Source organism: Pollachius pollachius (assembly GCF_949987615.1).
Source record: "Pollachius pollachius genome assembly, chromosome: 7".
Taxonomy (NCBI): Eukaryota; Metazoa; Chordata; class Actinopteri; order Gadiformes; family Gadidae; genus Pollachius; species Pollachius pollachius.
In genome coordinates, this window is record NC_136940.1 from 834,004 (window position 1) to 848,890 (window position 14,887).

Below are 14,887 nucleotides of genomic sequence, written 5' to 3' on the forward strand. Positions count from 1 at the left end.
AAACAGAATCCCCCACCCTGGAGGTGGTCCATGCTCCTCTACTGCGCGCGTGCAGGAATGTCCACACAACAGTCTGATCAACACCCCCACTGAGAGGAGGAGGAGGAGGAGGAGGAGGACGAGGAGGAGAGAGGGATGGGAGGAGGAGGAGGAGAGAGGGAGGGGAGGAGGAGGAGGAGAGAGGGGAGGAGGAGGAGGAGAGAGAGGGGAGGAGGAGGAGGAGAGGAGAGAGGGAGGGGGAGGAGAGAGGGAGGGGAGGAGGAGGAGGAGAGAGGGGAGGAGGAGGAGGAGAGAGGGAGGGGAGGAGAGAGGGAGGGGAGGAGGAGGAGGAGAGAGGGAGGGGAGGAGGAGGAGGAGAGAGGGGAGGAGGAGGAGGAGAGGAGAGAGGGGAGGAGGAGAAGGAGAGAGGGGAGGAGGAGGAGAGGAGAGAGGGAGGGGAGTAGAGAGTGAGGGGAGGAGGAGTAGGAGAGAGGGGAGGAGGAGGAGGAGAGGGAGAACAGGGAGGAGGAGGGTGAAGAGGACTGTTGTTGTTCTAATGAACAACATCCACACAGATGGCCGAGGACGAGATGGAGGAGAGAAGGAGAGGAGGGAGGAAGGAAGGGAGGAGAGACAGGAAGTGAGGTGCTGGGCGGAGGAGGCAGCAGGGGGACGGTGCTCAGGGCCCTCAGGGCCCTCAGGGGCCTCAGGGCCTCTAGAGCCAGGCCTCACCCGAGTGGATGTGGAGCTCCTACTTTAGTGGGTTTCTGTTTTATTTTGGATGCATGATTATGTTTGTAGGATTCATATCAAGATGTGTTGCTTCTTTCTGACCTGGTGTGTTCGTGTGTGTTCGTGTGTGTGTGTGTGTGCGTGTATGTGTGTGTTTGTGTGTGTGTGTGGGTGTGTGCGTGCGTGTGCGTGTGTGTGTGTGTGCGTATGTGTGTGCGTGTGTGTGTGCGTGTGTGTGTGTTTGTGTGTGTGTGTGTGTGTGTATGTGTGTGTGTGTGTGTATGTGTGTGCGTGCGTGCGTGCGTGCGTGCGTGCGTGCGTGCGTGCGTGTGTGTGTGTGCAGGAGAAGCCCTATAAGTGCAGTGAGTGTAACAAGGCGTTCAGCCAGAAGCGCGGTCTGGATGAACACATGAGGACTCACACCGGGGAGAAGCCCTTCCAGTGTGACGTGAGTAATAACACTTACACTACTACTAGTAATACGAATACTACTACTAATACTACTACTTCTTCTAATCTAATACTCTCTTACCTAATCCAATGGAATACTATCTAACCTAATCTAATGCTATTTCATCGAACCTAGTCTAATAATATCTAATCTAATCTTATCGAATTCTATTTAACCTAATCTAATCTATTCTAATGTAATCAAATGTAATGTAGTCTTATCTAATACTGGTGGGGATGGATGAGAGTCAGATGATGACGCGGTTCTGCAGAGGGGTGAAGTTCCCTGGAGGTGTGATGGTCTGGCTGTGATGTGCAGAGAGCAGGGTGCTGGAGGGAAGAACGTTAAAGAACCCACACGCAGCTGTTCCTCCGGTGTGCGTCGCCACCCTGAAAACATCCTGAAGTCGCGCTGGTTCTCCAACGACCGGAGGAACGCCGCTGGTTCTCCGACGACCTGAGGAACGCCGTTACTACTGAGGAACAACCGGAGAACCAGCGGCGTTCCTCCGGTCGTCGGAGAACCAGCGTGTCTTCAGGAGGTCTCAGCGGAACGAGGGGACGGGGTTCTCGTCGAGGCCCTGGAGCCGGGGTTGGTTTGAGCGGAGGTTTAGCCTCAGAACACAGAACCCAAACCCAGGGCCGACAGCACCCGCTTGAGGGCCCCGCGGACAACAGGCGACTGAGGCTCAGCCCTCAGAGCCCTTAACGCTGAGACACTGAGGAGGTAATCCTCTGAAATGAATAGGAGGGCTTACTCTGGACTCACAGAGGGCTGCTCTCAGCCTTCACGCCGGAGTAAGCCCCCCAAGTCAGGGTCTGTGGCTGAGCTCCCGGCCAGAGAACGCCCACATCCCCCCAGGGAACGTCCCCTCCGCCCGCTCCCTGTCCCGGTGACATCCCAGAATACTCTCCTCCAGTCGGCCTTCCAGAGTCTTCCCGGTGTCCGCCGCAGACAATAGGATCCCCATGTGGAAGTGATTGCTGCGGATGGATTTCACGCGGGATAAAAGCAGCGTAATTCCTCCAGTGTTTTTCTCAACAAGAGAGTCGAGGCTTCTCGAGATGTGAAACATCGTCCGGTAACATCTGGTTTCAGATCTGGTTCCTGCTCCTAAAGATCTTTTGACGTGTAGTAAATGTCAACATTGTTCCCATACACGGGATCTCCTTTCAAATAGAAGCGCGTTCAGAGTAACGCTGTGTGAGCCGTACAGTGTGTGAGCTGTACAGTGTGTACCGATCCTGTGCTACACTGAGTTATTTCTGACGGCTCGCCTATCCCCCCCGCCGACCAACGATAATCCAGAGGAGAAAGAGCAGATCTGATGTTCAGGAGGAACCCACTGATCTGGGCTCAGCTTTGCTTTGGGTTTTTGATTCTGTTCCAAGGAAAGATGGGAGAGGGAACGCTTGTATGTTTGTTACCAACGAGTCTCGAACGGAACACGACAGAACAGATCAGAAGTGAACCGGTCAGAGGTTCCCCAGACGAGGAGAACATTGGAGTGGCTCTGAACCGCTCCGCCATGACATCATGAAGATCACTGTTACACAACCGGGTCCCAGTGGAGAGGGACAGGAGAGGGTTGAGGATGGGTGAGGAAGGGTGAGGAAGGGTGAGGAAGGGTGAGGAAGGGTGAGGAAGCAGGACCACAGGTCAACGGTACCCGGGGGGGGGGTCAGTACAAGGCCTTCACAGGGACGTCTCCCCGCCTGGGATCACAGAGCCCAGCACATCCTGTAGCGCACTGGCAGGGGAATCGAGGTGGACTGTGGATCCAGCGTAGATCCAGTGGGTCTTGGATCTAGTGGGTCGTGGATCCAGTGGGCCTTAGATCCACCGTAGATCCAGTGGGTCGTGGATCCAGTGGGCCTTAGATCCACCATAGATCCAGTGGGTCGTGGATCCAGTGGGCCTTAGATCCACCGTAGATCCAGTGGGTCGTGGATCAAGTGGGCCTTAGATCCACCATAGATCCAGTGGGTCGTGGATCAAGTGGGCCTTAGATCCACCATAGATCCAGTGGGTCTTGGATCAAGTGGGCCTTAGATCCACTGTAGATCCAGTGGGTCGTGGATCCAGTGGGTCGTGGATCCAGTGGGCCTTGGATCGGCGGTGTTCCACACAGATCTGGACTCTGTGATGTAACACGCTGGTCTATGCCTTAAATTATGATGATGCACGTGTTCTGCTAGACGACATGAATCACAGAATACGATTCGTGAGGTTTTCTGAGGGTTGCATAACACAGATAATCTCTGCTCTGTTCTGCTCATGCAGAGAGCTTTAAACACTGTCAAACGCAGTAAAGTTTCCTGGGGAAATTAGTATAAACCCTATCCGGTGTGTCGTCGGTCTGGCCGGATTGTGCAGACGTTTAATTCTGTGGAGGAACATGAGCCAGAGACGGATTACAGTGATGGACAGAAGACCTCGAGTCACTTCTAGACTCCAGCGGAGAGTCTGTGATGGATGATACGTTCAGCGCAAGTCGCTGGGGGAAAGGAACATTTCTCTTGCCGAATGCCACTTTGAGGTGATTTACAGACGTCCCCTGGGTTCTGCGTCTGGATGAGACGGCAGAGATTGATGTGACGAGATGTAGCGTAGGGAAGCCATTGGTCAGCAGCTCCAAGGATAAACGGGCTAGGGTCTACTACTCCTGAGTGTCTGAGTCCTTCTCCCCGTCCCCCAAGTTCTGTTGTAACCTCCTCTTGTGTTTCCTAGGTGTGCGACCTCTCTTTCAGCCTGAAAAAGATGCTGAGTAGACACAAGCTCACACACAACCCCAATCGACCGATGGCCGAGTGCCTTCTGTGCCACAAGAAGTTCACCCGCAACGACTACCTCAAGGTCCACATGGAGAACGTCCACGGCGAGACGGACGGCTGCTAGAACTCACGTTAGCCGAGCACAGGGATCCACCCTGAGGTTCTGGGAACATGAGAGATGATCCGTGTTCCTCATCACTCATGTTCCCAGAACATGATTAACGCGACGGTACCACTAAGGTGCACCAACAACAAGCAATGAAAGAGCAGTATTTCCCTCTAAAGGTACACACACGTTTGTACACGTTTTACGAGAATGACTCCAGTTGTGTAGATCTCCTTTAAGCTGTACAGACGTTATGTGGGACGGACACAGACTCAACCTGAAAGAGTTCCTGAATGAATTATGTCTCCCTCCCGGCCTCCACACTGTGGCTCAGAGACCCCCTGTTGAGATAAATGACTGTTCTCCTGGCGTGGAGGGACCTTCAAGATGTTGAGCGGACATCATTTACACAGCACTCACTACCCCCTTCCTGCTTGCAATGGAAGCCTTCCTGGAAGCAGACTGTTGTTTCAGTGGCTGCAGGAGATGTTTATGTGTTTGCTCTCCACGCCGCTGACTTAAAACAGGGGCGGCGCTGACGGATTTCGGACGCTGGAGCCGGGAGCCAGGCTAATTGTGATTGGTGGGAAAGTGGTGGGCGGAAGAGCTTAAGTCTCTAACCCCGTGAGTTTGTTGACATCGAGGTGAGCGTTTATCCCTGTGATCAGGTGACTCTCGCTCGCTTCCTTATGCTTTGTGACTGAGTGTCTGTTTGTCGGATGGTTTATTTTTGCTCCACAAGTTCCCAGACGTCGTTCGAGTCTGGATTCATGAATGGACCAAAGCCTCCATTGATGGAGGCGGGGGGGTCAGACTTCAGGTGTGACCCTGATCAGTGGCTCAGCTCTCCGCTGAGTGTGTATATACCGAAGTACTGTTCCTTTAATATATATCTTGTATATAAAGATGTTTCATGCAGAGTGTGTGATACAGGATTTATATGTTTACAATTTTTGTTCTCTGTTTTGCCTTTAAATGTTTGTAAAAGGATTTTATAAGTGTTGTTTTGTTCAGATTCATGTTCATTTCCATACCGCTGTGGTTGCTGTCGTGTTTCATGGACTGTGAATTTGAAACACTCAAGATGCTTTTTACACAGAGAAACGTTTCCACTGTAATAAAGTGTTCTGTCCAAGGCCGTTTCGGAGTGTGATTGACAGTCGATTGAAAGGTGGTCGCGGCCGTGGACTATTAAGTCATTTACCAGAGACAGGTCAATAAGTGGCTGATAGGGGTTAGACAGTACAGAGACCGGTTTTTAAGGAGCAGGTAGGGGTTAGACAGTACAGAGACAGGTCATTAAGGAGCAGGTAGGGGTTAGACAGTACAGAGACCGGTTTTTAAGGAGCAGGTAGGGGTTAGACAGTACAGAGACAGGTCATTAAGGAGCAGGTAGGGGTTAGACAGTACAGAGACAGGTCATTAAGGAGCAGGTAGGGGTTAGACAGTACAGAGACAGGTCATTAAGGAGCAGGTAGGGGTTAGACAGTACAGAGACAGGTCATTAAGGAGCAGGTAGGGGTTAGACAGTACAGAGACAGGTCATTAAGGAGCAGGTAGGGGTTAGACAGTACAGAGACAGGTCATTAAGGAGCAGGTAGGGGTTAGACAGTACAGAGACAGGTCATTAAGGAGCAGGTAGGGGTTAGACAGTACAGAGACAGGTCAGCTTCTCTAGCTAGCTGGGCGTAGCGTCTCTAGCGAGCTGGGCTTAGCATCTCTAGCTAGCTGGGTGTAGGGCTACACCAGGCCTCACTGGATCCTTTCCTAATTACATGTTTTCACTGGAGGCCCCAGTAAAGCCTCAGTATTTCCTGCGTTTCCTCCCCCATCTGGGAGTGCGGTCACGGGCACACCGGAGGCCCAGGGCCAGCGTCCACGGGGCCCATTCCCCACGCCCACCGCACGCCTTCGCGTCACCACCATGACCGGTTCACCAGCGAGCGGCGCTCGGGCCGGACCTTGATGTCGGTGCCCGTGTTGCCAAGAGGGCGGGCGGGGAGGAGGACCCTCCGGATGGGCAGGGTGGAGGAATGTGTTGGGGCGCGTCGGGCTCTACTCCGCTCCTCCGTGGCCGGGAGCTTCCCCACCGGGGGAACACGGCCGTCAGCGGAGACTCTAATTATACTGTAGGTGGTCGCCGTGGGTTACCCCCGCCTCTCCTCCAGGAATGTGAAGCTCCGCCCCAAGGCGCCGTGCGACCTCCTCCTGCTCCGCCTCTGGGGGGGGGGGAGGTCACATGATCTCTCAGGTTCACCACATGTGTTCTGGAGGAAACATCTGGCAGCACATCGCCCCCCTGCTGTCTGTCTGTCTGTCTCTCTGTCCGTCTGGTTAGTACAGTTCAGGAAGTAAGCTGTGTCTGTCTGTCTGTCTGTCTGCCTGCCTGTCTGTCTGTCTGTCTGTCTGTCTGTCTGTCTGTCTGTCTGTCTAGTTAGTACAGTTCAGACAGTAAGCTGTGTCTGTCTGTCTGTCTGTCTGGTTAGTACAGTTCAGACAGCGAGCTCTGTCTGTCTGTTATGTTGTTAAATGTGATCAGAAGTGATGAGAGAGAGTCAACGTGAGTCTCCTCCCTCCTCTCTCCTCTTCGTCTTCCCCCCTCTCCCCCTCCCTCCTCCCCCACCCCCCACCCTCCCTCTCTCCCCCCCTCCCTCCCCAGGTACCATCCGCTGACAGTGAGATCTTGTGCGCCGCAGCCAAAACATTTGTCCTGAAGTGATGATAGAGTGGCTGTAATTCCTCTACTTGTTTTCTCTGGGACAGACAGTGCTTATCCTCCCCTCCCTCCCTCCTTCCCTCCCCTCCCTCCCCTTTGTCCACACTCTGTCTCCCCCTCCTCCCCCCCGCCAAGTCTCAGCCCCCCCCCCCCACCCCGGGGATTCCACCGTTCAGGGGAGACCCTGTTGTTGGCGGCTCTAAGACAGAAACTTCTCTGTTCTCCAGCCAGTCTGCTAGGCCAGGGGGCGGGGCCTAAACAGACCCGGGGGGCGGGGCCTTGACATACCCAGGGGGCGGGGCCTGGGCAGACCCGGGGGGGGCGGGGCCTGGGATTCCATTTGGAACTTTGGAAGTTCTGTTTGGAAGCTTTTCCGAGCACTGTTGGGAATTGTTTCTAAGTTCAGTCTGGAACACTTTAGATGTAGATCGAATTTCCTCCAAGTCCTGCAGAGAGCGGCTGATTCTCTTTAGAGGACGGAGAGAGCGAGGTGAAGCTCTGGGGGTGGAGAACACTTTGAGGTTCAGTCTTAACCATGAACTCGTCTGATATGGAACCACTAGTAAGTTCTTGCTCAAAGGTTTGTATCTGTGAATATATTGTTCAGGTTTGTGATCGCAAACACAAAGAGTGTTTGCGAACTAGTTCTACTGAATGCACAAAACCACACACACACACGCACACACACACACACACACACACACACATACACACAGAAACATGCACACACACACACATACACACAGAAACACACACACCCACACACACACACACACACACACACACATACACATAGAAACATGCACACACACACACACATACACACAGAAACACACACCCACACACACACACACACACACACACAGAGAAACATGCACACACACACAGTAACATACACACAGAAACACACACCCACACACACACACACACAAACACACACACACAGAAAACACGTGGAGTGAATGCTAATTCCCCATCTATAGAGTGGTGTCACAGAAGAGGAGAATGTGTGTGTGTTTGTGTGTGTATATGTATGTGTGTGTGTATATGTTTGCGTGTATGTATGCATGTGTGTGAGTGCGTGTGTGTAATGAATGCAGATGGGAGACAGGTCGGTTCACGGTTGGTTGGCGGCGACATCATCAGCAGAACAACAGATTCATTTGTTTGATCACTTCCTGTTCAGCATCCTGTGCGTCGCACTCTGGGCAGCTGCTCACACACACACACACACACACACACACACACACACACACACACACACAGACACAAACATAAACACACACTCAGTTTTCCCCATCTTCCTATCTGCTGTAAACACACATGCACGGATGAATAAAGGTACATACACTCCCCCTCTCCCCTTCCCTGTCCCTCCCCCTCTCCCTACCTCCATCCCTGTCTCTCCCCCTCTCCCTACCTCCTTCCCTGTCTCTCCCCCTCTCCCTCCATCCCCCTCTCCCCTTCCCTGTCTCTCCCCCTCTCCCTACCTCCTTCCAGTGTGTTATTGGACGGAGGTCGTTGAACCCGGTAGCAGAACATCTGCACCTGAGCGCCGTCATCTCTGTCACTCTGTCTCCCCGCCAGACAGACAGGGTGTTGTTTGTACTCTACTAAGCAGACAGACAGACAGACACACAGACAGGGTGTTGTTTGCACGGTACTAACCACAGAGACAGACTGCACTGGACTAAACCAGACCGTACTGGACTATACCAGACCGTACCGGACTATACCAGACCGTACCGGACTATACCAGACCGTACTGGACTATACCAGACCGTACTGGACTAAACCAGACCGTACCGGACTATACCAGACCGTACTAGACTAAACCAGACCGTACCGGACTATACCAGACCGTACCGGACTATACCAGACCGTACCGGACTAAACCAGACCGTACCGGACCATACCAGACCGTACCGGACTATACCAGACCGTACCGGATTATACCAGACCGTACTGGACTATACCAGACCGTACTGGACTATACCAGACCGTACCGGACTATACCAGACCGTACTGGACTATACCAGACCGTACTGGACTATACCAGACCGTACCGGACTATACCAGACCGTACCGGACTATACCAGACCGTACTGGACTATACCAGACCGTACTGGACTATACCAGACCGTACTGGACTATACTGGGACGTGTGCCTCCCCTCGGCGGCGGTCCCGGCTCGCTGCAGTCCTCAATCAGAGGACGAGTCCTCTCCCAGTGTCCCCAGTCCTCCACTAGGACCACCAGTCCTCTCCCAGTGTCCCCCCTCCTCCACTAGGACCACCGGTGCTCTCCCAGTGTTCCCCCTCCTCCACTGGGACCACCAGTCCTCTCCCAGTGTCCCCTGGTCCTCCACTGGGACCACCAGTCCTCTCCCAGTGTCCCCAGTCCTCCACTGGGACCACCAGTCCTCTCCCAGTGTCCCCAGTCCTCCACTAGGACCACCAGTCCTCTCCCAGTGTCCCCAGTCCTCCACTAGGACCACCAGTCCTCTCCCAGTGTCCCCTGGTCCTCCACTGGGACCACCAGTCCTCTCCCAGTGTCCCCAGTCCTCCACTAGGACCACCAGTCCTCTCCCAGTGTCCCCAGTCCTCCCCTGGGACCACCAGTCCTCTCCCAGTGTCCCCTGGTCCTCCACTGGGACCACCAGTCCTCTCCCAGTGTCCCCAGTCCTCCACTGGGACCACCAGTCCTCTCCCAGTGTCCCCGGTCCTCTCCCAGTGTCCCCAGTTCTCCACTGGGACCACCAGTCCTCTCCCAGTGTCCCCCGGTGCGGCTGCAGGTGCAGGCTGAGGGTGGAGAGCCGGTCCCCCACAAAGTGGTCTCCCTGGGCCCTGAAGTGGCCCTGGACCCCTGGGAGGGGTCCTCAGTGGACCGCATTACATCCACCATTTAGACTGGATGGGCACAGATGTGGTGTTTAATCTCCCCACGCTGATTGGAGGTCACAGGGCACAGGTCGCGGCGGGGTGGATGTGCGTTTGATAAAGTTTTGGTCTGTTTGCGATAAGTGTTGCCTTTCAAAGACGTCTGGGACGGAGAAGCTGTGGGACTATAAGTAGGACAATTTAAACCGACCATGTAAGAGAAACATTGTTATTGTACACAATCATCATGTCTGTCGACCCAGATACACAGAGAACAGTGTTTACTACCAACTCTCCCTCTCTCTCTCTCTCTCTCCCTCTCTCCCTCTCCCTCTCCCTCTCTCTCTCTCTCCCTCTCTCCCTCTCCCTCTCCCTCTCTCTCTCTCTCCCTCTCTCCCTCTCCCTCTCCCTCTCCCTCTCTCTCTCTCTCCCTCTCTCTCTCTCCCTCTCTCTCTCTCTCTCCCTCTCTCTCTCTCCCTCTCTCTCTCTCTCTCTCTCTGGGTTCTCTGGTTCTCTCTCTTCTCGCCGACTGCTTCCTCGTGGCCCCAGAAACATCTGGAAGTCATGAGTGTCTTTAATTGTCGTTTGTTCGTATGTTGGAAGCGTTTTGAAAACATGGTGTAACTCTAGAACCGCCAGGTTAAGAAGCGTGTTACATTTCTCAGCCTGGCCGGCCGGAGGAGGGAAGGGGGGGCGGGCGGGGGGGCTGACGGTGTTGGGTGGAGTGCCGGTCGTCTCCGCTAAGCCTTCCCCTCCCTCTCCCTCCTCCGGCGGTGAGCGGAGGACTGGAGGCTGTGATGTAGGGGCGGCCTGTGTCTCAGGAGGTGAAGCGAGTCGGCTGGTAACCTAAAGGTTGCTGGTTCCATCCCCGGCTCCTCCTAGCTGAGGGTCGAGGGGTCCCTGAGCGAGACGCCCCCCCCTGACTGCTCCTGATGAGCTGGCTGTCGCTCTGGGGGGCTGACTCCGCCGTCGGTGTGTGAATGTGTGAATGAATGTGTGAATGAATGAATGAGTGAAAAGTGAGGCAGTATTGTAAAGCGCTCTGAGCGGCCGCTGGTTAGAACGGCTCGGTGTAATGCAGTCGGTGAACCGTGTGTGTTTGGAGCACAGCTCGGTGTAATGCAGTCGGTGAACCGTGTGTGTTTGGAGCACAGCTCGGTGTAATGCAGTCTGTGAACCGTGTGTGTTTGGAGGACAGCTCGCGTGGCCGGGGACGACAGCTCGGTGTGTTTGGGGTCTGAAGGCTCTCGTTCGTCTCTTTGTTCTCCAATCACAAACGTGTTTTGAATGTTACAGCGTTTGAGCATAAAAGCATGAAGTACTGAAACCGGATCTGACCGCTGAACAGCGGGCAGCCTAAGTTAACCCAGATCACCACATCATCGGTGTGTGTGTGTGTGTGTGTGTGTGTGTGTGTGTGTGTGTGTGTGTCTGGTGCCAGGAGCCTCTCCTGGTCCAGGCTGATGGTCTTTGATCAGTGGGCAACAGCTAAGACCGGCCCTCCCAACACACACACAGATCTCCTAACCCACCACACAACCCCAACACAACCACACAACCGATCACACAACCCCAACACAACCACACAACACAACCCCTGACATAACCCCAACACAACAACACAACCCATCACACAACCCCAACACAACCACACAACCCACCACACAACCCCAACACAACCACACAACCCACCACACAACCCCAACACAACCACACAACCCATCACACAACCCCAACACAACCACACAACCCATCACACAACCCCAACACAACCACACAACACAACCCCTGACATAACCCCAACACAACAACACAACACAACCCCTGACATAACCCCAACACAACAACACAACCCATCACATAACCCCAACACAACCACGCAACCCATCACGTAACCCCAACAATGGGTTGGGTTGAAGCTACTAAACGACCTTTGACCTGTATGTTAGCCTTCCTCTCATGTCTTTCCACAAGTTTCCCAAGCAGGTGTTTGTCTGAGGGGGGGGGGGAGAGCTTCCAGATGTCAGGGGGATGAGTGACAGCTCCTGACAGAGGCAATAAACATCACTGCATCAACTCACTACCATCTCAGTAACAACTCACTCAAACCTCAGAAACAACTCACTACCATCTCAGTAACAACTCACTCAAACCTCAGAAACAACTCACTACCATCTCAGTAACAACTCACTCAAACCTCAGTAACAACTCACTACCATATCAGTAACAACTCACTACCATCTCAGTAACAACTCACTCAAACCTCAGTAACAACTCACTACCATATCAGTAACAACTCACTACCATCTCAGTAACAACTCACTCAAACCTCAGTAACAACTCACTACCATCTAAGTAACAACTCACTACCATCTCAGTAACAACTCACTCAAACCTCAGTAACAACTCACTACCATCTAAGTAACAACTCACTCAAACCTCAGTAACAATTCACTACCATCTCAGTAACACCAGGCAAACATCTCTCATATCTCAGTAATGTCTCACCACCATCTCACCATCTCACCACCATCTCACTATCATCTCACTATCATTAACACTCACTGTGGTTGGTGTTAATGACTGTTAATGTGAATGTGAATCTGCATGCATGTGTGTGTGCGTGTGTGTGTGTGTGTGTGTTTGTGTGTGTGTAAGTATGCGTAGGAGTGTGACTGCATCTGTGTGTGGTGTTTTTGTGAGTGTGTGTTTGTGTGTGTGGGGGGGTAAGTGAGAATAGGAGTGTGACTGCATGTGTGTGTGTGTGAGTGTGTGCAGGAGTGTAACTGAATGTGTGTGTATGTTTGTGTGTGTGCAAGTGTGTGAGTGTGTGTGTGTGTCTGTGTGTGTGTGCGTGTGCGTTGATTAGAGTGCATGTAGAAGAAGGTGACACCCACACACACACACACACACACCCACACACACATGCACACACACACACACACACACACACACACACACACACACACACACACACACACACACACACACACACACACACATGGAAAACATAATGTTGGGGGAAACCCAGATGCAGAACTTGACGCTTCTGACCGCCTAGAGAGGAGGAGGAGGAGGAGGAGGAGAAGGAGGAGGAGGAGGAGGAGAAGGGACGAGACATCTTGACCATGTGAGGACTCCAGCTCCACCCAAAAAACACCTGCACCGGACGCTGGGATCACCACCTGTCTCTCTCTGGCTAGAGGATCCCTCTCCCCCTCTCCCCCTCTCCCCCTCTCCCTCTCTCCCCCTTCTCCCCCCTCTCTCTTCCTCTCCCCCCCTCTCTCTCTCTCTCTGCCCTGTCTCTCCCCCTCTCCCTCTCTTTCCCCTATCTCTCCTCCCTCTCTCTCCCTCTCCCCACTCTCTCTCCCTCTCTCCACCCTCTCTTTCCCCTCCCTCTCCCCCCTCTCTCCCCCTCTCCCCCTCTCTCCCCCCTCCCTCTCCCCCTCCCTCTCGCCCCCCTCTCTCCCCCCTCTCTCTCTCCCTCTCTCCCCTCCCTCTCCCTCCTCTCTCTCCCTCTCCCCTGTCCTCTCTCTCCCTCTCCCCCCTCTCTCTCCCCTCTCTCCCCCCTCTCTCTCCCTCTCTCCCCCCTCTCCCCCTCTCTCCCCCCTCTGTCTCCCTCTCCCCCCTCTCTCTCCCTCTCCCCCCTCTCTCTCCCTCTCCCCCTCTCTCTCTCCCTCTCCCCCCTCTCTCCCCCTCTCCTCCCTCTCTCTCTCCCTCTCCCCTCTCTCTCCCCCTCTCTTCCCCCTCTCTCTTCCCCTCTCTTCCTCTCCCCCCTCTCCCCCTCTCTCCCTCTCCCCCCTCCCTCCCCCCCTCTCCTTCTCTCCCCCCTCTCCCCCCTCTCTCCCTCTCTCCCCCCTCCCCTCTCTCCCCCCTCTCCCCCCCTCCCCTCTCTCCCCCCTCTCTCCCCCCTCTCTCTCTCCCTCTCTCCTCCCTCTCTCCCCTCCCTCTCCCTCCTCTCTCTCCCTCTCCCCCGTTCTCTCTCTCCCTCTCCCCCCTCTCTCTCCCTCTCTCCCCCCTCTCTCCCTCTCTCCCCCCTCTGTCTCCCTCTCCCCCCTCTCTCCCCCCTCTCGCTCCCTCTCCCCCCTCTCTCTCCCTCTCTCTCTCCCTCTCCCCCCTCTCTCCCCCCTCTCTCCCCCTCTCCTCCCTCTCTCTCTCCCTCTCCCCTCTCTCTCCCCCTCTCTTCCCCCTCTCTCTTCCCCTCTCTTCCTCTCCCCCCTCTCTCCCTCCCTCTCTCTCTCCCTCTCCCCCCTCTCTCCCCCCTCTCTCCCCCTCTCCTCCCTCTCTCTCTCCCTCTCCCCTCTCTCTCCCCCTCTCTTCCCCCTCTCTCTCCCTCCCTCTCCTCTCCTCTCCCCCCTCTCTCCCCCCTCTCTCTCCCTCTCCCCCCTCTCTCCCCCCTCTCTCTCCCTCTCCCCCCTCTCTCTCCCTCTCCCCCTCTCCCCCCTCCCTCTCCCCCCTCTCTCCCCCCCTCTCCTTCTCTCCTCCCTCTCCCCCCTCTCTCCCCCTCTCCCCCATCCCTCTCCCCTCTCTCCCCCCTCTCCCCTGTGATGGTATTCTTCCTCGGAGCTCAACAGGTATTAAGGAGGATTAGAACCTGCAGCGCGCCGCTGGGCAGGAGTCCAGGACCGGGACCAGGACCAGACCCTCCAGACCCCCAGACCCACACCCAGACCCCCCAGACCCCCAGACCAGACCCAGACCCTCCAGACCCAGACCAGACCCAGACCCAGATGGGGTCCAGATGTCGCTTCAAAGAAACAATTAGGGTCAATTATGGCGACATATAAATGAATTTCATCCAGAGGGATTAACATGTTTAGAGTGTCGGGGTGTGTGTGTGGGGTGTGTGTGTGGGGTGTGTGTGTGTGTCAGTGGGGGGGTGTGTGGGGTGTGTCGGGGGGCCCAGGTGGTTGTAATCTGGGGGGCAGTCCAACGGGACGGGGCCCACTGAGCTGTTTACACAGGCGGCTAGCTCTGGTCCAGCGCACACGCTATCAAGCACACACACACACACACACACACACTCTCTAGCACACACACATGTACCACGCAGACACAAATGTACCACACGCACACTCTAGCAACACATGTGTATAACACACGCATGTAGCAAACACACATGTGAGACACACACTCATAGAGTGTGTGTCTTACATGTGTGTTTGCTACATGCGTGTGTGTGTGTGTGTGTGTGTGCTAAAGTGTGTGTGTGCTAGAGTCTAGCACACACACACTCTAGCACACACACAC

The 14,887-nt window shown here is 54.7% G+C and overlaps 1 protein-coding gene across 1 annotated transcript in view; it reads left to right on the top strand.

The window, feature by feature from the left end:
- The window catches only part of prdm5 (PR domain containing 5), a 41,925-nt gene extending 36,766 nt beyond the window's left edge, over positions 1-5,159 (top strand). The window contains exons 16-17 of the mRNA XM_079739944.1: positions 1,055-1,159; positions 3,893-5,159. Coding sequence (XP_079596070.1) covers positions 1,055-1,159; positions 3,893-4,060 — 273 coding nt within the window. The 3' untranslated portion in view covers positions 4,061-5,159. The remainder of the gene's footprint in view (positions 1-1,054; positions 1,160-3,892) is intronic.
- The last annotated feature ends 9,728 nt before the right edge of the window (positions 5,160-14,887 follow it).